General features: G+C 43.6%; 1 protein-coding gene across 1 annotated transcript in view; it reads left to right on the top strand.

Moving 5' to 3' along the window:
- The window catches only part of LOC309558493 (uncharacterized protein), a gene marked incomplete at both ends in the record, with an annotated part of 120,255 nt that overhangs the window by 46,864 nt on the left and 48,139 nt on the right, over positions 1–25,252 (top strand). The window contains 2 exons of the mRNA XM_082261575.1: positions 4,515–8,978; positions 11,602–11,710. Of these exons, the coding sequence (XP_082117701.1) occupies positions 4,515–8,978; positions 11,602–11,710 (4,573 nt within the window). The remainder of the gene's footprint in view (positions 1–4,514; positions 8,979–11,601; positions 11,711–25,252) is intronic.

Genomic DNA, 25,252 nt, shown 5'->3' with positions numbered 1-25,252 from the left:
CTCTGCCAGGAACAAGGCATAGGAGTTGAGAAGCTAGTCGTTTTTCTCAAAAAGAGAATCTGCCCAGGCTCGAGGATCGCTTGATAGGTAAGAAATAATAGTACAAACCTTAATGTGATCAGTAAGGTAGGTACGAGGTTTTAGCAAAAAAAGTAACTCACATGCGTTTTTAAATTTGCGAAATTTTTTGCGATCGCATGTAAATACCAAAGGGGGATTTATCTTGGGTTCAGGGGACTGAGCAGAGGTAAGTTGTGTCAGTCTAATTACCTGCTGCGACAGAGCCTGATTGTCTTCTTTTAATTCAGCAAGTGCGTGTATTAACGCAGATACTTGCTGTTTTAATTGTGTCACCTGAGTGGTTATTTCTGCTGAATCCATTTTTTGGTTCGTTCAATCTGTAACGCTTCTGCGTTTCTTATATGGTGTGGATTTTCAGCTGCAGAAATAGTTCCACGTCAGTAGTCATGTAAGAGATATGCTGAGATACCATTCCCAACCTCAATGACTCATCATGTGTGGAAGGTCTTATTTCAGCCAGTAAATACACACAATTAGCAAGCTGGTTCCTAGAGTGACTTTATGTATGTGGTAACACAATGATGAAGGTTGAGGGATAGGTTGAGTAGAGGTGGTAGGTGATAGACACTTGAAGGTGAGACAGTAGCAGATGGATGCAGGAAGGTTTAGCAATGTTGTATGATAGCAGATGATAGAATAGCAGGTGGACATACAAAAGAGATCAACCCAGTGCAGAAAAGTAGCAGTAGTCTCAAGAGCTAGCAATCTAGTTATGCAGATGTGATAAACAGTCTTTACTATGCAGAGCTAGATAGTGTAAGCTTAGTATAAGTTTATAGAGAATTCCCCTGCGGGGTACTTAGCACTGTTAGCGATACAGCCAAAGGGTGGTTCAGGAGAGGCGGATGATCCAGTAGCAGGATACAGGGATCAGCGCAGCGAGGTTCCGTCAGCAAAGTAAGCTTGCAAGCATGGAAGCTTCAAGCAAGGTTAGCATCCAGGTAAGGGTGTTTGAACGAACACATGTGAGTGAGAACCGGCGCTTTAAATAGCCATCTAGTCCGGCGCTGGGTGATGACAGCTCCAGTCTTAAAGGTGTATGCGCACCTTTCCAAAAGTAAATGGTGGGGCGCATACACTTGTGGAAAGTGTAATTTAGGGTACCAAAGGTACCGGAACATTACAATTTGATGGCTAGAGGTACATTAGGCATTCAAAGTATACAGAAGTAAGTGTCGGCCTATATAGGCCCCAAAAAGTAGCCCACATGGGTTTAACTGACAGCTAAAAACGTAGTGTATTTGATGGCTAGAGGTACATTAGGCAATCACAGTATACAGAAGTAAGTGTCGGCCAGTATTGGCCCCAAAAATTTGCCCACATGGGTTTACCTGACAGCTAAGAATGCTGTATTCTGTGGCTGAAGGTACATTAGGCATTCACATGATACAGAAGTAAGTGTCGGCCATAAAAGGCCCCAAAATTTAGCCCAAATGCGTTTACCTGACAGCTAAGAACGTAGCATTCAATGGCTGAAGGTACATTAGGCATTCACACAGGATACAGAAGTAAGTGTCGGCCAGTATAGGCCCCAAAAATTAGCCCACATTAGTTTACCTGACAGCTAAGAACGTAGTATTTGATGGCTGGAGGTACATTAGGCATTCACAGTATACAGAAGTAAGTATTGGCCTATATAGGCCCCAAAAATTAGCTCACATGGGTTTAACTGACAGCAAAGAACGTAGTATTTGATGGCTGGAGGTACATTAGGCATTCACACAGGATACAGAATTAAGTGTTGGCCTGTATAGGCCCCAAAAATTAGCCATTCGATGGACATGAAATGCCTTTTATGTCGCTGTATGTAGCAAAGCCAAGGACCAGGAATTGCTGTGGGTGTATGGCGGTCTGGCAGATGATTGTGGCCTGGCATGAGGAATTTCAATGAAATATGGTCTACTGGTCACATGTGTTGAATTCCTCAGAGATCCATGCCTCATTCCTTTTTATAAATGTGAGGTAGTCTACACTGTCATGAGCTAGGCGAGTGCGCTTATTGGTCATGATCCCCCCTGCTGCGCTTAACCTTTTAGACAGGACACTGGACGGGGGGCAAGCCAACAGTTCTATTGCAAATTGTGCAAGCTCTGGCCAGAGGTCAAGCCTGCCTGCCCAGTAGTCCAGGGGTTCATCACTCCTCAGAGCGTCCACATCGGTCGTTAGAACCATGTAGTCGGACACCTTTTTTTACGCTCCGACATTTGAGCCACAGAAGCCTGCCTTTTTCTAGAACAACGTGACAACGGCATCATGGAAGGTGGTGTGGAGGACAAATGTGAGGAGAAGGAGAAGAGGTTGGACGGTGAGAGCCTGGAGTGTGGCTTTGTGGGTTCTGACGGTGTTGCTCCCACTGGGCTCGGTGATGGGATTTCAGGTGCCTTCTTAAGGCGGTTGTCCCTAGGTGAGTGTTGGGCTTACCGTGACTTATGCGTTGACTGCAAAGGCTGCAGATGGCAACACTGTTGTCAGCAATGGACACATTAAAAAAAGCCCACACTGCGGAGCCATGTGACGGCGTCCTGGGAGCACCAGATGTGACTGTACATGGTTGATGGCTTGCTCCTGATACATTTTCAGTCTGCTTTTTTTCTCTTGTGCAAGTTCTGCCTGCCTCTCCTCCCTATCTGCCGGTCCATCAATCCGCCAGTTGTACAAATAATTGGCCAGTAACTGTTGTCACTGTGTGTAGTACTGTTAACACAGCAAAAGAGGCCAAATTTTTGCAGGACTAAAATACACTCTTAGAAAATGATACTGTTAAAGAACACCCCACTTCAATATGTGGTATTGGGGGGCCACTGATCTATCACACCAGTTGTTCAAAAAATTGGCCAGTGAGTTTGGCACTGTGTGTATCAGACTTAACTCAGCAAAAGAGGCAATATTGTTGCAGGACACAAATACACTTGTAAAAGTATACTCAGATAACACCCCACTTCAATATGTGGTATTGGGGGAGCCACTGGTCTATCACACCAGTTGTTCAAAAAATTGGCCAGGGAGTTTGGCACTGTGTGTATCAGAGTTAACCCAGCAAAAGTGGCAATATTGTTGCAGGACACAAATACACTTATGAAAGTATACTCAGATAACACCACGCTTCAATCTGTGGTATTGGGGGGCCACAGGTTTATTACAACAGTTCTACAAATAATTGGCTAGTAACTGTTGTCACTGTGTGTAGCACAGTTAACACAGCAAGAGGCCAATTTTTTGCAGGACTAAAATACACTCTTAGAAAATGATACTGTTAAATAACACCTCACTTCAATATATGGTATTGGGGGGCCACCGATCTATCACACCAGTTGTTCAAAAAATTGGCCAGTGAGTTTGGCACTGTGTGTACCAGAGTTAACCCAGCAAAAGAGGCAATATTGTTGCAGGACACAAATACACTTGTAAAAGTATACTCAGATAACACCCCACTTCAATATGTGGTATTGGGGGGCCATTGGTCTATCACACCAGTTATAATACATTATAAGTGCTTTTGTCACTGTTTGTAGTATTGCTGCAGCAACGCTCAGTCACCACACCTGTCACAATGCTGCACAGTGCACAATAATACTACTAATCCATTATAATATGCTTTCTACAAAGTATATTATACTGTGGATTACCCCCCCCCCCTATATAGTGCACTGCACAGCAATACCAAAAAATTTGCAGCCCTTTAAATGACTTTTGTGGACATTAACAGAGCAATTTGTGTGACTGCTGCCGATCTCTAACTGCCCCTAAAGCACAGACTGGATACCTGTCCCTACACTGAAAAGAGACTGGACCTATACTGAAATACCAGCCCTGAAAAGGACTTTTGTGAATCTTCACAGAGCTATAGGTGTCTGGCAATCTCTCCCTCATGAGCACAGCAGACCTCTCCCTACACTGGCAAAAATAAGAATGTGAAATGACCGACAGCTCAGGTCTATTTATAAGGTAGGGGGCATGTCCATGTGCTGAAATGTTTTAATTGGCTGTCCCGTTCCACCTGACAGCTGTGTCATGGGTCAAAGTTCTCCCCAATGTAAACTAATATGGTCGCCGCGAACAACGCCATGTGTTCGCAAATTTGGCAGGTAGCGAAGAAGCAAAATTTGCCACGAACCGACCGCCGGGCGAACCGCAAGGCCATCTCTACTCCTGTCATTCAGTAACTGCCTGCCCATACGAGATATCAGTAGACAGCTTACACAAACAGTCTGCAGGAGCTTTGCATTGCACACGTGATGTTCTGATCATAGGTGCAATGCTTTCCAGGCTCATAATAAAAAAAAAAGAATGAATGCACATTTTTTTACCTGCAAAAAGATTTGAATTTATTATTTTCTTTTTAAAAAGGTGAACTTATCTTTTATTGCACTTGAATCTTCTGACAGTAATTGCTGCTGCTGTTTTTTATGACTCTGTCTATTTTCATATTTCAGATCTTTTATACTATGTCCGAATGATTGGAACTGAAAGCAACACAGAGATTCCACCAGCTGCTGAGACAGAGCTTCAATTTCTAGAAAAACTAATGGCCTTGGATAGTACTGCCAGAAGCAACAATCCTGTCCAAATGGATTGGCAGTCAACAGCAGGCACAGATTTTCAGGATTTAAATCCTTGTGATATTCTGTGCGACATTTTAAATATTTCCTGTAAGAACTACAATTCTCGTCAGAAAATTATAACCAAAATGGCCATGTGTCAGTTTGCCATTCCCCTGCTGCTTCCTGCTGGTAACAGGCCACACTGGACCCTCATGCTGTGGGCAATGAGGGATATTGTGAAGCGGTGGAGACCTCAGTTATTAGCAGACACAAAAGGGTTCCGAGAGGACAACCTAGTAAATATTCCTATGCATTTCTTCTCTTTTATCAGATTGGGTGAATGTGGCTTGTCAAAGTCTAAAATCCTCAATCAGGTTCTTAGTCCCACCCAGCAGATTCAAAACTTCTTTGTACATAGAGATATGGATGGTGGGAACATAACAAAGAGGAGTTCAGATGGACTGGTGGAGATAAGCTGGTACTTTCCATCAGGACAGGAAGCTATAGATGTTTTCAATGAACCCTTAGCAGTCACCAATCTTCGGGGAGACCTGGAATCACATACCCTACAGTTCCAGTTCTTGTTATCCATATCAACAGCCATGTTCATATTTGTGGAGAGCATTAATGAAGAACAATATAAAGTGCTTTCTAGTCTATCAGAAAAAAGAGACACACAGTACTTCTTTATTATTAATGTGGGCAATGTAAAACCTGGAGGAGACACGCTGAACTATTTAGGCAAGTTATCAGAAGATCTAGAACTGAAGAAAATGAATGTGATAATTAAAAATAGAAATGTGAACAACTCACAGGTTGTACTGAAATTACATTCAGCAATAAAAGCTTTGCTTACAAACAACACAAACATTTTAAGTTTGCAAGACATTGCAGACAGGGAGATTGGGAACAAAGCTCAGCAATATGAAAACCACATTTCAGTAGATGAAGATTTAGTATCAGCAAAAACAAAAGCCATGAAAATCACAGATAAGATTAAGGATATAGCACAATTTAAGGAAAAAACAATGAAACTGCAAGGAGAGCTCTGGAGACAACTGACTAAAGCAGAGAAGGAGTTGTGCAGAATGAGAGAACTTGGTGATAAAGATCCAGAGGAATATAAATCACAACTCCAGAAAGATATACATCATCTTCGAAGAGAGCAAAGTAAACAGAAAATGCCTAAAATCCTTAAAATGTTTATAGAAGCAATGACAAAGCCATCTCCTACAGAGAAACAGTTTTTCATGAAATGGTTGGCAATTCATCTTGACAAAGCTGGAAAAAGTAATCTTACAACTTTGCAAGGAGAGTATAGAGAAAAAATCAAGGACTTAGTTAATAATGCTAGTGAGCTAAAAAATATAGATCAAAGGATAGCTGATAGTAGTTTAGGCATTGAGCATTTCCTGCGTGAGCTGGGGCAGTTTTATGAAGCAGCAAAGTTTATGAAAGAAAGAGGTGAAGACAAAGAAGATATTTATAGTGAACTTCCCAAAATTGCTTCAGATATGCTATTAGAGGGGTTTCCATTAGAGCTGATAGATGGAGATGCTTCTAACATTCCCTTGCTTTGGATAACTGATGTTCTAGAAGAATTAGATATTAGGACAGGAGGGCAAAGTAGAATAAGAGTGATAACTGTACTGGGAGTGCAGAGTACAGGGAAATCAACCCTTCTAAATACCATGTTTGGTTTGGAACTCCCAGTGGCCAGTGGACGATGTACAAGGGGAGCCTTCATGACCCTTCTAAATGTGGATAGAGATTTCCAGGAGATTCTGGGCTGTCAGTTCATCTTGGTGATTGACACTGAGGGGTTGAAATCTATGGAACTGGCTTCCCTTGATGGCAGCTATGAACACGATAATGAGCTTGCAACAGTGGTGGTGGGGCTGAGTGACATCACCATCATCAATATGGCCATGGAAAACACAGAGGAGATGAAAGACATTTTACAGATTGTAGTTCATGCATTTCTGAGGATGAAAGAAGTAGGAAAGAAACCAAACTGCCAGTTTGTACACCAGAATGTGAGTGATGTGTCCGCTCATGTGAAAAACCAAAGAGCCAGACAGAAATTTCTTGAGCAGCTTAATGAACTGACTAAGATTGCAGCAAAAATGGAGAAAAGAAGTGGTATAGCTAGCTTTTCTGACATTATTTACTGTGACCTTGAAAAACACTCTTGGTACATCCCTGGCCTGTGGCATGGCATACCCCCCATGGCCTCAATAAATATGGGTTATAGTGAGACTATAAAAGAATTTAAAAAATCTATAATTGAATATCTAAAAACAATTCCTGGAAAGCCACAATCCATTAAGGAGTTCACTGAATGGTTAAAAAGCTTGTGGAATGCTGTGAAACATGAGAAATTTGTGTTCAGCTTCAGAAACCGATTGGTGACCGAAGCCTACAACCAGCTTTGCATTGAGTACTCAGATTGGGAATGGAGATTCCAGAAAAATGCTCATCATTGGATGATAAAAACTGAGACAATAATCTATAATCTATCATCTGATAAACTAGGGGGAGATACCTGGAACAAAATTAAAGATGAAATGTATCAATTGTTGGATAAGGAGGAGAGAATCATGTCACAATCACTTAAGATTTACTTTGAAAATGACTATAACAATGCTCATCTCTTGGACATGTTCAGAGGAGACTTTTTTAGGAGTGTCAACTACCTCAAGAAAGTGCTAGAAAATACTCTAGTTGTCAAATGTGAAAAAACAATGCACATCCAGAGAGAAAAATGTGAAATCCAAGTCATGCAAGAGCGATACATTAATATAATTGAGGCAAAGGTGTCAGAAATAATGGAAGAAAAACGAAGGAATAAAGATTATATCAGTTTTCAGAAACTAGAGAGAGAATTTGACATGATGTGGGAAAATACTTTATCTAATTTACAGCTCAGTAAACTGGAGAGGCAAAATATTGAACAAATCATCATTCAGCAGCTGAAACATGATATGAAGAATGATGAACAGGCCCTCAAAAAGTTGCATAATATCACAAGCCTTGCTGCATATAAAAATACATTTATGCTCAATGAAACGCACCATTTCAGCAAATCTAGTGAAGAGATAACCCTCATAAAAAAATGGGCTTCCTCTTTACTCCATGAGTGCAATCAGTATGTCTCTAAGTGTGCTAATACCAGGGAAAACTTCAATGAAATGTTGCCTCAAGAATTGCTAAAAATCATAAATAAAAGTTTAAATAGCCAAGATGTAAGGCATTTCAGTATTACAAAAGGATTTGAACTGGATCTAAAGCTTCATGTTTTAGGAAGTGCTGCTCCCAAATTTCAGAAGATGCACAATGACTTTGTCCAAAAAAATGACCCCAGAAGCTGTCTGGAGATGCTGAAACCAGAATATTTTTCTATTTTCCAAAGTAAGTTTGAGAAAAGAAATGAATGTCAACGACGAGCCAAACTATTTTGCGAACTGTGTTTAAAGCCGGCAATCATTGATCACATCAATAGACATCTAGGAAAGGAGATAGTGGAGAATATTTTGCAGAAAGGAGGACCATGGGAATTCAAGAGTCATACTGTATTTCAGAGTGTGTTGCTCAAAGAGTTACTGCAAAAGAAATCATGTGAAGAATACATCAATTACATCAATGATTATAAACATTTTGTTGAAAACTGGATTTCCCAGTACATTCTTAAATATTATAAGGACCAAAGAGATATCCAAGATTTGCAAGTGGGCATCTTACAATCATTGACTAAGAAAATAATGCAAGCTCTGAAGAAATTATGTACGGTTCAAGACACTAATGTGTCAGCATGTTTGGCATCATTTTGCAATATTTTGAAAAAAGACCTTGTTATTTCTCAAAATAATTTAAAGGTTGTAGCTTTCCAAAGTAATGCTGATGTAGGAAAGTTCATTCATGACATTAAGGCAATTCTTTCAGACTTACAGAATGAACTACAAATGGAAATGACCTCAGCAAGTGTCAGTTCTATACTTTCAAAGCTGAATTTGAAACCTCAGGAGGAACTGGTCAAGAAGGTGATCGGATGCGGCAAGCAGTGTCCATTCTGTAAAGCCCCCTGTGAGGCTGGAGGAGCTGACCATAAAGAGCATTTTGCTTCAATACATCGATCAAGAGGATTAGCCCAGTACAAAGATCAACAGACAGGGGCTCTGGACCATTCAATATGTTCTACAAATGTCATCTCCAATAAGAGTTTTGTCAATGCTAAAACAGAATGGAAGCCCCATCCTTACAAAGATTACCGGACAATTTACCCAGATTGGGCCATTTACCCGGACACAACTGGTAATGGCTCGGATTACTGGAAGTTTGTTTTTAAAGAGTTAAATTGTAAGTTTGCTGATCTATATATGGCAAAACCAGCAAATATTCCAACAGAATGGCACAGAATAACAGAGAATCAAGCCCTTAAGGGCCTCAAGAGAACATGAACTACTGAAGATCCAAAGAGTTATGTGTGGAATAAAATGTTAAAAAGGTAGAACAGAGTAGTATCTTGCTATTGTGATATCTTATACATACTGTACTTTTTTTTTTTTCTGAAATGATATCTTTGCAGATTTGAATTGATATTATGTAAACAAGTGTATAATTTCACTGCACTTTTTTGTGCTCATTTAAATTTCTGATATATCTAAATATAACCATATACAATGGTATTAGTTTGTTGTTTGTGTATTTGCTGTATAATTTATATATTGAACAAATTTGTCTATATCAATTTATATTTAAATTAAATACATTACCTATCTCTTTCAATAAATATGAAACGTTTGTTTCTACATAAGCTTTTATTTTTCATCATTTAGGGCAGAGCGAAGATCTAAAAAGAAAATGCTAATTTTACAGTGCAACTGGATGAGCTTCGATAATGTTATAGAATGAATGGGTTTCTTCTATTAGTTAAGCCTTTATATTTACTTTTGTTACAGAATGAATAGTTTGTATGAACTAAGAAAACTGTGGGATTTTTAAAGTAAAGCTAAAGTTTTGCCAGAAAACACTTACTGTAGTCTGCTCTGTGTATCATTAACACTAAAATGCAATATTAAAGACTGTGCTTGTAATGCCTCTAATATCTAAAGGGACAAAGCTGCTTGCCTGATCTTTTGATAAAACAAACATATGCATCAAATAATTTGCTAAAAGCAGAACTAAATCCCTATGTGCAAGATGAATGATAATTTACATATACAGTATATCATATACAACCAAGTGCCCCCCCCCCCCCTGGAAATTTCCTGGCGTGCTCTAAGAGGGGAATCTATGAGGACCCTGCTCTAAATGGGGATCTATGGGGGACCATGGCCTGCTTTAAAGGGGGATTTATGGGGACCCTGCTCTAAAGGGGATCTATGGAGGACCCTGGCCTGGCCTGCGCTAAAGGGGGATCTCTTGGGACCCTGGCCTGCCCTAAAGAGAACCTATGGGTTCCTGGCCTGCTCTAAATGGGGTCATATTGGCTATATATTCTTTGCAGGGAGTCCTTGGAGTAGCTGGTGGTGCAGGAAAACCTGGTAGCATGGGAAATATAGGTGAACAGGTAAGACTAAAAAAAGGATCTATGGGGCCCTGGCCTGCTATAAAAGGGGGATCTATGGGGCAAAAAGGGGCGGGGCATGGATGATCTTAAAATGATGCCCCCCGCTGAAAAAAGTTCTGTGGACGTCCATGTATACAACATAATAGTGAGAATCAACAACATAAAATAAAATGCATGTGTCTTTAAATCCACACATTATTAAATTCCGTTGAAAAAAAGAAGAAAAGACCACAATGAAGAAATCTTGTGAAGTAATGGTGCAAGCCACCTCTCAAGATGTAAATGCACCAAGGTGCATGTGCCTTTAAATTAACACCTTTTACTGTTTGGTGCAAAAAAAAAAAAAAAAAAGTGATAGTCCCAGAAATACTACCTGTACCTCAAGCCACACCAGAGAGGCAACAGGAGCTTAGGGAACTTAATAGTGGCTAAGAAATTGGTGTAGGCAGGCTGACTTCTCAGTCGGTTACTGACATTTCAACACTTCAAGGGATGCAATTAGAAGTGCAAGAATGCAATCAGGGCAGCTAAAAATGACTATCAGAGACACATAGCGTTGGAGAGTAAACAAAAAATTCCAATAAATATTTTAATCATATTAACAGTAAAAAAGCGAGGTCAGGGCATATTGGCCCCATAAGGGATGATGAAGGGAAGTTGGTCACAGATTACGAAGAGTAGGCAACTGTACTAAATGCTTTCTTCTCCTCAGTTTTTACAAAGGAAAAGGAAGGATATATCAACCACGACTGTATTGTTAGTAACACATCACAGGATGTAATCTTGTGGCTAACAGAAGCCGAGGTCCAGAAAAGATCCGAAAAGCTTAACACAAATAAATCACCAGGACCAGATGGCTTACACCCAAGAGTCCTCAAATAACTCAGTCAGGTAATAGCCTGACCACTATTCCTAATCTTTATAGACAACATACTGACAGGAATAATACCAGCTAATTGGCAAAAAAACCCACGTGGTATCAATATTCAAAAAAGGTACAGATATATTCCGGTACAGATATATTCCTGGAAACTACAGGCCAGTCAGCCTAACATCAATAGTATGTAAACTATTTGAGGGGATGATAAGATACTATATCCAAGAACCTGCTGAGAAAAACAGTATCATTAGTAGTAATCAGCTTGGGTTTACGAAAGTTGGTTCTTACCAAACCAACCTGTTAACATTCTAGGAGGAAGTGAGCTGCCATTTAGATAAAGGTAGGCCTGTGGATGTGGTGTATGTGGATTTTGAAAAAGCATTTGGTACAGTTCTTGGATAGAAAACTAGCTACAATGGTGCGTCCAAAGGATGGTGGTAAATAATATGTATTTAGAAAGGTCTGGAGTGGTAAGTGGTGTACCCCAGGGCTCTGTCCTAGGATCAATTCTATTTATTTTTTCATAAAAGATATAGAGGATGGGATAAATAGTTCAAACTCAGTGTTTGCTGACAATACAAAAATAACTTTACAGCAGGATATAGAAACTGTACAAGAGGACCTGAATAAATTATTGGGGTGAGCAACCACATGGCAAATAGTGATGGGTGAACAGTTCAAGCCTAGCAAAAGTTCAGCCTGAACATTGGCTGTTCACCTATTTGGCAATCATCGGAATTGGCAGGACATTTGACTGTTTGTCGCACAGTGCATTCTACCCCCTGATTGGCTAAAACAATGAAGGCTTTGCCCAATCAGGGCACAGAGCACTGTCAGAGCCATGATTGGAGAAAGTCATGATGATGCTATCAGTTAGTGTGCTATTATGATTCTATTGGGAGTGTAAAGTGTCAGTGTAGTGTGAATATAGTGATATTGCAGCGTCAGTGTTGTGCGTCAGGGCAGTTTTCATGCAGTATATTTAAGTGTGCCAGTGTAGTGCTTTAGTGCAGTTTTACTGCAATATATTTTAGTGTGTCAGTGCAGATTTACTGCAGTATATTGTAGTGCATCAGTGCAGTTTCACTGCAGTATATTGTAGTGCGTCAGTGCAGTTTTACTGCAGTATATTGTAGTGCATCAGTGCAGTTTTACTGCAGTATATTGTAGTGCATCAGTGCAGTTTTATTGCAGTATATTGAAGTGCATCATTGCAATTTTACTGCAGTATATTGTAGTGCATCAGTGCAGTTGTACTGCAGTACATTGAAGTGTGTCAGTGCAGTTTTACTGCAGTATATTATAGTGCATCAGTACAGTTTTACTGTAGTATATTGAAGTGCGTCAGTGCAATTTTACTGTAGTATATTGTAGTGCGTCAGTGCAGTTTTTCTGCAGTATATTGTAGTGTGTCAGTGGAGTGTGTCTGAGTGGTGCAGTGTTTTACACTGCATTACATAACATTTAGTCTGTATACAGCGCTGTATCCCCCCCTTTTTTTTTTTTGGTTGCTGCATGTTTTTTTTTTGTTTTTTTGTCCTGTGTCTGCCCCTTGTTTGAAATTGTGAGCTGCAGTTTTTCTGAGTGTGACACTGTTGTTCTCCGTTTTAATTTTTTTTTTTATAAAATGAACATTTATGTCAGCAGTAGTGTTGAGCGAACACGGACTGTATTATTCGTGTTCGTACCGAATAATTGGATTTTTTGTACCCGAACACGGACACGGACACTTTACTGTATGTTCGGGTAAAAATCCGTGTTCGGTCGTTTTATTTCCGGGTTTTGCATGCTTTGGCGCTCTTTTCATGGCGGGCTTTCAACAGCCAATCAACAATCGTTTAACTGGTGTGCCTTAAGCCATCCCAGCCATGCCTGCAAATGTCTCAGTAGCTGTGATTGGCCGTCTGAAGCATGTGACCAAGTCTTTATAAGTTCGAGGCAGCCGCAGCGGCGTCATTATGCTGCTTAGATTCAGGGACAGAGAGCACACATCAACGTGCTGGCTGCTGATTAGGGAAAGATAGGCAGGAAAAAACCATTTGTGTCCGGATAGAATTGAGGGACAGGTCGGAGTGTTTAGGCAGGGCGAGTTGTAGGCATTTTAGGGATAGAGTCTGCTGAATTATATAGGGTCAGTGTCTTCTACAAACTACAATCGATATTGCTGTGTGGGGGGTGGGGTGAATCTGCACTCAATCCTGATCTACGATCTCTTCTCAATCCTGTTAGGGACAGAGTCTGCTGAATTTTAGGGAAACTGTGTTCTACAAACTACAATCGATATTGCTGTGTGGGGGGTGGGGTGAATCTGCACTCAATCCTGATCTACGATCTCTTCTCAATCCTGTTAGGGACAGAGTCTGCTGAATTTTAGGGAAACTGTGTTCTACAAACTACAATCGATATTGCTGTGTGGGGGGTGGGGTGAATCTGCACTCAATCCTGATCTACGATCTCTTCTCAATCCTGTTAGGGACAGAGTCTGCTGAATTTTAGGGAAACTGTGTTCTACAAACTACAATCGATATTGCTGTGTGGTGTGGGATTGGAGATAGGCAGGTGTCAGTGATCCACATCCATTTTTCTGTGTGTGAGCTGCAGTGAACACAATCTTTTTGGGCTGCAGTGAACACAATCTTTTTGGGCTGCAGTGAACACAATCTTTTTGGGCTGCAGTGAACACAATCTTTTTGGGGTGCAGTGAACAAAATCTTTTTGGGGTGCAGTGAACACAATCCTTTTTGGTGTGCAGTGAACACAATCTTTGTGGGGTGCAGTGAACAAAATCCTTTGTGGGGTGCAGTGAACACAATCTTTTTGGGGTGCAGTGAACAAAATCCTTTTTGGGGTGCAGTGAACAACATCCTTTTTGGGGTGCAGTGAACACAATCTTTTTGGGGTGCAGTGAACAAAATCCTTTGTGGGGTGCAGTGAACACAATCTTTTTGGGGTGCAGTGAACACAATCTTTTTGGGGTGGAGTGAACAACATCCTTTTTGGGGTGCAGTGAACAAAATCCTTTTTGGGGTGCAGTGAACAAAATCATTTTTGGGGTGCAGTGAACACAATCTTTTTGGGGTGCAGTGAACACAATCTTTGTGGGGTGCAGTGAACACAATCTTTTGGGGTGGAGTGAACAACATCCTTTTTGGGGTGCAGTGAACAACATCCTTTTTGGGGTGCAGTGAACACAATCTTTTTGGGGTGCAGTGAACACAATCTTTGTGGGGTACAGTGAACAGAATCTTTGTGGGGTGCAGTGAACAAAATCTTTGGGGGGTACAGTGAACACAATCTTTGTGAGGTGCAGTGAACACAATCTTTGTGGGGTGCAGTGAACACAATCATTGTGGGGTGCAGTGAACTCAATCTTTGTGGGGTACAGTGAACACAATCTCATACTGAAGGTTTGAGGGTGCTGCCTGTTCCATACTCCCCCTACTCCTCATCTAGCCTTTTAGGGGTACAAACAATAGTAATTGGGGCCTAGTGTGGTTGTGTACGTGTGATATACATACACTTTTTTGGGATCATATTTTCTATTCCGCTATTTAATCAAAAACCTTTGGGGATCAGTTAAATTGGGGGATAGTCTGTGTTGGTACGTGTGAGAGAGATCCACCTTTCCAAGTTGTTGGGGTTCATCTCATACTTCTGAAGGTTTGAGGGTGCTGCCTGTTCCATACTCCCCCCTACTCCTAGCCTTTTAGGGGTACAAACAATAGTAATTGGGGCCTAGTGTGGTTGTGTACGTGTGATATACATACACTTTTTTGGGATCATATTTTCTATTCCGCTATTTAATCAAAAACCTCTGGGGATCAGTTAAATTGGGGGATAGTCTGTGTTGGTACGTGTGAGAGAGATCCACCTTTCCAAGTTGTTGGGGTTCATCTCATACTTCTGAAGGTTTGAGGGTGCTGCCTGTTCCATACTCCCCCCTACTCCTAGCCTTTTAGGGGTACAAACAATAGTAATTGGGGCCTAGTGTGGTTGTGTACGTGTGATATACATACACTTTTTTGGGATCATATTTTCTATTCCGCTATTTAATCAAAAACCTTTGGGGATCAGTTAAATTGGGGGATAGTCTGTGTTGGTACGTGTGAGAGAGATCCACCTTTCCAAGTTGTTGGGGTTCATCTCATACTTCTGAAGGTTTGAGGGTGCTGCCTGTTCCATACTCCCCCTACTCCTAGCCTTTTAGGGGTACAAACAATAGTAATTGGGGCCTAGTGTGGTTGTGTACGTGTGATATACATACACTTTTTTGGGATCATATTTTCTATTCCGCTATTTAATCAAAAACCTTTGGGGATCAGTTAAATTGGGGGATAGTCTGTGTTGGTACGTGTGAGAGAGATCCACCTTTCCAAGTTGTTGGGGTTCATCTCATACTTCTGAAGGTTTGAGGGTGCTGCCTGTTCCATACTCCCCCTACTCCTAGCCTTTTAGGGGTACAAACAATAGTAATTGGGGCCTAGTGTGGTTGTGTACGTGTGATATACATACACTTTTTTGGGATCATATTTTCTATTCCGCTATTTAATCAAAAACCTCTGGGGATCAGTTAAATTGGGGGATAGTCTGTGTTGGTACGTGTGAGAGAGATCCACCTTTCCAAGTTGTTGGGGTTCATCTCATACTTCTGAAGGTTTGAGGGTGCTGCCTGTTCCATACTCCCCCTACTCCTAGCCTTTTAGGGGTACAAACAATAGTAATTGGGGCCTAGTGTGGTTGTGTACGTGTGATATACATACACTTTTTTGGGATCATATTTTCTATTCCGCTATTTAATCAAAAACCTTTGGGGATCAGTTAAATTGGGGGATAGTCTGTGTTGGTACGTGTGAGAGAGATCCACCTTTCCAAGTTGTTGGGGTTCATCTCATACTTCTGAAGGTTTGAGGGTGCTGCCTGTTCCATACTCCCCCTACTCCTAGCCTTTTAGGGGTACAAACAATAGTAATTGGGGCCTAGTGTGGTTGTGTACGTGTGATATACATACACTTTTTTGGGATCATATTTTCTATTCCGCTATTTAATCAAAAACCTCTGGGGATCAGTTAAATTGGGGGATAGTCTGTGTTGGTACGTGTGAGAGAGATCCACCTTTCCAAGTTGTTGGGGTTCATCTCATACTTCTGAAGGTTTGAGGGTGCTGCCTGTTCCATACTCCCCCCTACTCCTAGCCTTTTAGGGGTACAAACAATAGTAATTGGGGCCTAGTGTGGTTGTGTACGTGTGATATACATACACTTTTTTGGGATCATATTTTCTATTCCGCTATTTAATCAAAAACCTTTGGGGATCAGTTAAATTGGGGGATAGTCTGTGTTGGTACGTGTGAGAGAGATCCACCTTTCCAAGTTGTTGGGGTTCATCTCATACTTCTGAAGGTTTGAGGGTGCTGCCTGTTCCATACTCCCCCTACTCCTAGCCTTTTAGGGGTACAAACAATAGTAATTGGGGCCTAGTGTGGTTGTGTACGTGTGATATACATACACTTTTTTGGGATCATATTTTCTATTCCGCTATTTAATCAAAAACCTTTGGGGATCAGTTAAATTGGGGGATAGTCTGTGTTGGTACGTGTGAGAGAGATCCACCTTTCCAAGTTGTTGGGGTTCATCTCATACTTCTGAAGGTTTGAGGGTGCTGCCTGTTCCATACTCCCCCTACTCCTAGCCTTTTAGGGGTACAAACAATAGTAATTGGGGCCTAGTGTGGTTGTGTACGTGTGATATACATACACTTTTTTGGGATCATATTTTCTATTCCGCTATTTAATCAAAAACCTTTGGGGATCAGTTAAATTGGGGGATAGTCTGTGTTGGTACGTGTGAGAGAGATCCACCTTTCCAAGTTGTTGGGGTTCATCTCATACTTCTGAAGGTTTGAGGGTGCTGCCTGTTCCATACTCCCCCTACTCCTAGCCTTTTAGGGGTACAAACAATAGTAATTGGGGCCTAGTGTGGTTGTGTACGTGTGATATACATACACTTTTTTGGGATCATATTTTCTATTCCGCTATTTAATCAAAAACCTCTGGGGATCAGTTAAATTGGGGGATAGTCTGTGTTGGTACGTGTGAGAGAGATCCACCTTTCCAAGTTGTTGGGGTTCATCTCATACTTCTGAAGGTTTGAGGGTGCTGCCTGTTCCATACTCCCCCCTACTCCTAGCCTTTTAGGGGTACAAACAATAGTAATTGGGGCCTAGTGTGGTTGTGTACGTGTGATATACATACACTTTTTTGGGATCATATTTTCTATTCCGCTATTTAATCAAAAACCTTTGGGGATCAGTTAAATTGGGGGATAGTCTGTGTTGGTACGTGTGAGAGAGATCCACCTTTCCAAGTTGTTGGGGTTCATCTCATGCTTCTGAAGGTTTGAGGGTGCTGCCTGTTCCATACCCCCCCTACTCCTCATCTAGCCTTTTAGGGGTACAAACAATAGTAATTGGGGCCTAGTGTGGTTGTGTACGTGCGAGATACATACACTTTTTTTGATCATATTTCCTATTCCGCTATTCAATAAAAACCTTTGAGGATCAATTGAATTGCGGGATAGTCTGTGTCGGTACGTGTGAGAGAGATCCACCTTTCCAAGTTGTTGGGGTTCATCTCATACTTCTGAAGGTTTGAGGGTGCTGCCTGTTCCATACCCCCCCTACTCCTCATCTAGCCTTTTAGGGGTACAAACAATAGTAATTGGGGCCTAGTGTGGTTGTGTACGTGCGAGATACATACACTTTTTTTGATCATATTTCCTATTCCGCTATTCAATAAAAACCTTTGGGGATCAATTAAATTGCGGGATAGTCTGTGTCGGTACGTGTGAGATCCACCTTTCCAAGTTTTTGGGGTTCATCTCATACTTCTGAAGCTTTGAGGGTGCTGCCTGTTCCATACTCCTCCTCCTCCTCATCCATCCTTTTAGGTGTACAAACAATAGTAATTGGGGCCTAGTGTGCTTCTGTACGTGTGAGATACATACACATTTTTTGATCATATTTCCTATTCCGCTATTCAATAAAAACCTTTGGGGATCAATTAAATTGCGGAATAGTCTGTGTCGGTACGTGTGAGATCCACCTTTCCAAGTTTTTGGGGTTCATCTCATACTTCTGAAGCTTTGAGGGTGCTGCCTGTTCCATACTCCTCCTCCTCCTCATCCATCCTTTTAGGTGTACAAACAATAGTAATTGGGGCCTAGTGTGCTTCTGTACGTGTGAGATACATACACATTTTTTGATCATATTTCCTATTCCGCTATTCAATAAAAACCTTTGGGGATCAATTAAATTGCGGAATAGTCTGTGTCGGTACGTGTGAGATCCACCTTTCCAAGTTTTTGGGGTTCATCTCATACTTCTGAAGCTTTGAGGGTGCTGCCTGTTCCATACTCCTCCTCCTCCTCATCCATCCTTTTAGGTGTACAAACAATAGTAATTGGGGCCTAGTGTGTTTCTGTACGTGCGAGATACATACACTTTTTTTGATCATATTTCCTATTCCGCTATTCAATAAAAACCTTTGGGGATCAATTAAATTGCGGGATAGTCTGTGTCGGTACGTGTGAGATCCACCTTTCCAAGTTTTTGGGGTTCATCTCATACTTCTGAAGCTTTGAGGGTGCTGCCTGTTCCATACTCCTCCTCCTCCTCATCCATCCTTTTAGGTGTACAAACAATAGTAATTGGGGCCTAGTGTGCTTCTGTACGTGTGAGATACATACACATTTTTTGATCATATTTCCTATTCCGCTATTCAATAAAAACCTTTGGGGATCAATTAAATTGCGGAATAGTCTGTGTCGGTACGTGTGAGATCCACCTTTCCAAGTTTTTGGGGTTCATCTCATACTTCTGAAGCTTTGAGGGTGCTGCCTGTTCCATACTCCTCCTCCTCCTCATCCATCCTTTTAGGTGTACAAACAATAGTAATTGGGGCCTAGTGTGTTTCTGTACGTGCGAGATACATACACTTTTTTTGATCATATTTCCTATTCCGCTATTCAATAAAAACCTTTGGGGATCAATTAAATTGCGGGATAGTCTGTGTCGGTACGTGTGAGATCCACCTTTCCAAGTTTTTGGGGTTCATCTCATACTTCTGAAGCTTTGAGGGTGCTGCCTGTTCCATACTCCTCCTCCTCCTCATCCATCCTTTTAGGTGTACAAACAATAGTAATTGGGGCCTAGTGTGCTTCTGTACGTGTGAGATACATACACATTTTTTGATCATATTTCCTATTCCGCTATTCAATAAAAACCTTTGGGGATCAATTAAATTGCGGAATAGTCTGTGTCGGTACGTGTGAGATCCACCTTTCCAAGTTTTTGGGGTTCATCTCATACTTCTGAAGCTTTGAGGGTGCTGCCTGTTCCATACTCCTCCTCCTCCTCATCCATCCTTTTAGGTGTACAAACAATAGTAATTGGGGCCTAGTGTGCTTCTGTACGTGCGAGATACATACACATTTTTTGATCATATTTCCTATTCCGCTATTCAATAAAAACCTTTGGGGATCAATTAAATTGCGGAATAGTCTGTGTCGGTACGTGTGAGATCCACCTTTCCAAGTTTTTGGGGTTCATCTCATACTTCTGAAGCTTTGAGGGTGCTGCCTGTTCCATACTCCTCCTCCTCCTCATCCATCCTTTTAGGTGTACAAACAATAGTAATTGGGGCCTAGTGTGTTTCTGTACGTGCGAGATACATACACTTTTTTTGATCATATTTCCTATTCCGCTATTCAATAAAAACCTTTGGGGATCAATTAAATTGCGGGATAGTCTGTGTCGGTACGTGTGAGATCCACCTTTCCAAGTTTTTGGGGTTCATCTCATACTTCTGAAGCTTTGAGGGTGCTGCCTGTTCCATACTCCTCCTCCTCCTCATCCATCCTTTTAGGTGTACAAACAATAGTAATTGGGGCCTAGTGTGTTTCTGTACGTGTGAGATACATACACTTTTTTTGATCATATTTCCTATTCCGCTATTCAATAAAAACCTTTGGGGATCAATTGAATTGCGGGATAGTCTGTGTCGGTACGTGTGAGAGAGATCCACCTTTCCAAGTTGTTGGGGTTCATCTCATACTTCTGAAGGTTTGAGGGTGCTGCCTGTTCCATACCCCCCCTACTCCTCATCTAGCCTTTTAGGGGTACAAACAATAGTAATTGGGGCCTAGTGTGGTTGTGTACGTGCGAGATACATACACTTTTTTTGATCATATTTCCTATTCCGCTATTCAATAAAAACCTTTGAGGATCAATTGAATTGCGGGATAGTCTGTGTCGGTACGTGTGAGAGAGATCCACCTTTCCAAGTTGTTGGGGTTCATCTCATACTTCTGAAGGTTTGAGGGTGCTGCCTGTTCCATACTCCCCCTACTCCTCATCTAGCCTTTTAGGGGTACAAACAATAGTAATTGGGGCCTAGTGTGGTTGTGTACGTGTGATATACATACACTTTTTTTGGATCATATTTTCTATTCCGCTATTCAATAAAAACCTTTCTAGGGCAAGATCTTAAATTACAGAAATATGAGGAGACCGTCAAATAAGGGCCGTGGCCTGGGTCGTGGTGCTGCTGGTAGAGCTCCTGTTGCAAGGAGAGGACATGGTCGATCTGTGCCAGCTACACGCACAAGTGAAACACCTTCCTCAAGTGTGAGTAGGCGACAGAACCTGCATCAGTATTTGGTAGGGCATCAAACGCCCCTAGAAGTGATGAGGCCAGAACAAGTTGAGGCGATAGTAGATTGGTTTGCTGCTGACAGTGCCTCCAGTTCCTTCACATTGTCTCCCACCCAGTCTACTGCAGAAAGGTCAGAGTTGGCACCTGCAGCCAATGTCCAACCGTCTTTCACCTCACCCCCTTGCAAATCAGGCCAGCAGTCTGAGCCCCAAGCCATACAGCAGTCTCTTATTCTTTTTGAGGACTCTGTCAGCAGGGTTTCCCAGGGCCATCCACCTAGCCCTGCCCCAGAAGTGGAAGAGATTGAGTGCAGCGATGCCCAACCACTTATTCCTCAAGATGAGTACATGCAAGGATCATCGCAGCACGTCTCCGATGATGACGAAACGCAGGTGCCAACTGCTGCGGCGTTCAGCATTGTGGAGACCGACAAGGAGGGCAGGGGTGAAGACTGGGTGGAAGATGATGTGGAGGACGATGAGGTCCTCGACCCCACATGGAATGAACGTCATGCAGGTGAACTGAGTAGTTTGGAGGAAGAGGCGGTGGTCGCACAGAGCCACCAGCACAGCAGAAGAGGGAGCAGGGTGCAGAAGCGGAGCGGCCGTGCCCTAGACACTACGCCCGCTACTGCCCAACGCAGCAAGGGAACGAGCGCACCAAAGTCAGCTCAAAGGAGTTCTCTAGCGTGGAAGTTCTTTAGAAAATGTGCTGATGACAGGACACGAGTGGTTTGCACCCTGTGCAATCAGAGCTTGAAGCGAGGCATGAACCTTCTCAACCTGAGCACAACCTGCATGATCAGGCATCTAAGTGCAAAGCACGAGCTGCAGTGGAGTACACACCTTCAAAACCAAGAAACGTCTCTGGCTCATCCTGCTTCCTCTTCTGCTGCAGTCTCGGCCGCTCCAGCCACATCTGTAGTGATACCGGCACCTGCCACCCCGCAAACAGACGATCTGTCAGCAACACCACCACCTGGGTCACCAACAACCATCTCCACAATGTCCCGTGGAAGCGTTCAGCTTTCCATCTCCCAAACACTTGAGAGGAAGAGGAAGTACCCCCCTACCCACCCGCGATCCCTGGCCCTGAATGCCAGCATTTCAAAATTATTGGCCTTTGAAATGCTGTCATTCCGTCTGGTGGAGACGCACAGTTTTAAAAACCTTATGTCGGTGGCTGTCCCACAGTACGTCGTGCCCAGCCGCCACTACTTTTCCAGGCAAGCCATCCCTTCCCTGCACAACCAAGTGGGGGAAAAAATCAGGTGTGCACTGCGCAACGCCATCTGTGCCAAGGTCCACCTAACTACGGATACGTGGACCAGTAAGCACGGTCAGGGGCGTTATATCTCCCTAACGGCACACTGGGTAAATGCAGTGGCGGATGGGCCTGAGGCGGATAGCAATTTGGCGCATGTCCTTCCACCACCGAGGATTGCAGGGCGCTTCAGTTTGCCTCCTGTTCCTAACTCCTCCTACTCCGCTTCCTCATCCTCTACCGCCTCCTCATCCGGACAGCGTAACACCTTCACCACCAACTTCAGCACGGCCAGAGGTAAACGACAGCAGGCAGTTTTACAACTTGCCTGTTTGGGGGACAAACCACACACCGCGCAGGAGTTGTGGAGGAGCATGGAACAGCAGACAAATGAGTGGTTGCTGCCAGCGAGCCTCAAGCCCGGCCTGGTGGTGTGCGATAATGGGCGAAATCTCATAGCAGCTCTGGGCCTAGCTGGTTTGACGCACATCCCTTGCCTGGCGCATGTGCTGAATTTGGTGGTGCAGAGGTTCCTTAAAAACTACCCCGATATGTCAGAGCTGCTGCAGAAAGTGCGGGCCGTTTGTGCGCACTTTCGGCGTTCTCACCCTGCTGCTGCTCGCCTGGCAGCGCTGCAGCGTAACTTCGGCCTTCCCGCTCACCGCCTCATATGTGACGTGCCCACAAGGTGGAACTCCACCTTGCACATGCTGGAAAGACTGTGCGAGCAGCAGCAGGCCATAGTGGAGTTTCAGCTGCAGCACGCACGCGTGAGTCGCTCTGCGGAACAGCACCACTTCACCACCAATAACTGGGCCTCCATGCGAGACCTGTGTGCCTTGTTGCGCTGTTTTGAGTACTCCACCAACATGGCCAGTGGCAATGACGCCGTTCTCAGCTTAACTATCCCACTTCTATGCCTCCTTGAAAAAACAATTCGGGCGATGATGGAAGAGGATGTGGCACAGGATGAGGAGGAGGAGGAGGATGAAGAGGTAACATTTCCAAGGCTTTCAGGGCAGTCATTCGCAAGGGGCTCCGAGGGTGGGTTCCTGCACACGCAAACGCCAGGGACGCAATTGTCCAGCAGGGGCACAGTTCTGGAGGATGAGGAGGATGAGGAGGAGGAGGAGCTGGAGGAGGAGATGGAACCATGTTCACAGCAGGGTGGCACCCAGGCCAGCTCATGGCCATCACTGGTGCGTGGCTGGGGGGATACAGAGGACACGGACCATACACCTCCCACAGAGGACAGCCTTTCGTCGCCTCTGGGCAGCCTGGCACACATGAGCGATTACATGCTGCAGTGTCTCCACAACGACCGCCGAGTTGCCCACATTCTAACTTGTGCTGATTACTGGGTGGCCACGCTGCTGGATCCCCGTTACAAGGACAACGTACCGTCCTTAATTCACTCACTGGAGCGCGATCGCAAGATGCGCGAGTACAAGCGCACGCTGGTAGACGCCATGCTGCTGGCATTCCCATCTGACAGCGGGGCCACAGTGGAAGCACAAGGCAGAGGAGGAGGAGGAGGAGGTCGCCAACGCAACCAGGGCACCGCCAGCACCTCAGAAGGCAGGGTTAGCATGGCCGAAATGTGGAAAAGCTTTGTCAGCACGCCACAACAAACAGCAGCACCAGCAGCTCAGATGGAACGTCTTAGCAGGAGGCAGCATTTTACCAACATGGTGGAGCAGTATGTGTGCACACGCCTACATGTAGTGAATGACGGGTCTGCCCCCTTCAACTTCTGGGTCTCCAAATTGGGCACATGGCCTGAGCTTGCCCTTTACGCCTTGGAGGTGCTGGCGTGCCCTGCAGCCAGTGTATTATCTGAACGGGTATTTAGCACGGCTGGGGGCGTTATAACAGACAAGCGCAGCCGCCTGTCCAGAGACAATGTGGACAAGCTCACGTTCATTAAAATGAACCAGGCATGGATCCCACGGGACTTTTCCGTACCTTATGCAGAATAGCAATGGATACCGACCTTACCCACCCATTGTTCCATTTTTGCTCTTTCTCACTCTTTTGGGGTGTACCCTCATTTAAAATTTGTGAAAAGAAGCAGTGTTGGCTACCTCGTCCTCCTCCTCAGGGCCAGATTAATGTAGGGTCTATTGGAGCTGCAGCTCCAGGCCCCTACCTTTTATATAGGCCCCGGGTTGGCCATATTCACTGTTACCGCTCTTCTGTCACTTGTAAACACAGAAGTCTGGCTTCTATGCTCGCTTCCCCAGGCAGCACCCTCAGAACCTCCCCACACAGCGTGAAGGCCGGACAAGGAGGGACAGTTGGCGATGCATGGATGTGTTTATGGGCTTCAGAGACAGCATCCCATGTTGAATTAGGCATGCATGGCTGCACCCTTCCTCCTCTGGGTGCATGGCAAGGCACGGCCCTAAGGCCCTTCAAAATCCTCAGCACCAAGCCCATGATGCTGTTAATCCGGCCCTGGTCCTCCTCCACCGCCGCTTCCACCTACACCGCCCATAGGTGTGCGCAGCCTATTGCATTAAGGTGTGCACCCCAAAGTTGAAATACACATGCATGTGTTTGCCAGCAGGGAGAGTAATGTATCGGGGCCATGTACCTGTAGGCAAGGAGAAATAGAGCAGAGCAGGTCCCAGGGAGATCTTTCCCATCTCCTCACTGGCAATGCTATGTGCCCTAGGTGATTAGGGTGTGCCCAGGCACACCCAGCACACCCTGTGCGCACGCCTATGTCACCGCCACATCCACCACCACCTCAACCTCCCTCCTACTCCATATGGGCCTCGTCCTTCAGAGATGAAGAAGAACATTGTTTTATTTTTCTGTTTTTTTTTGTTGTTTTAAGTTATTTCCCTATCCACATTTGTTTGCAGAGCACTTGCCATGCTCTTAATTACGTTTTGCTGCCATTTGCAGCACTCTAGCCCTTTCCTTTGGTGTTTTAGAGCCATTTTAGTGCCTTAAAGTTCGGGTCCCCATTGACTTCAATGGGGTTCGGTGTCCGGGAAAAGTTCGGTAAAAGTCCGGGACACGGACCCGGACTTTTTTTTAAAGTTCGGCCGAACCCGTCGAACACGGACATCTAGGTGTCCGCTCAACCCTAGTCAGCAGCAGTCCTCAAGTTAAAGTGCACCAAACACCACTTTCCATTGAATAAAGTGCATCCAATTACACATTTTCCCGTCACTATTTTCTCTGTTTAGTGATATTGC

Source organism: Pelophylax lessonae, assembly GCF_965119305.1.
Source record: "Pelophylax lessonae genome assembly, chromosome: 6".
NCBI lineage: Eukaryota > Metazoa > Chordata > Amphibia > Anura > Ranidae > Pelophylax > Pelophylax lessonae.
The sequence above is the reverse complement of the archived record's forward strand: the minus strand, read 5'-3'. Positions and strand labels throughout refer to the sequence as shown.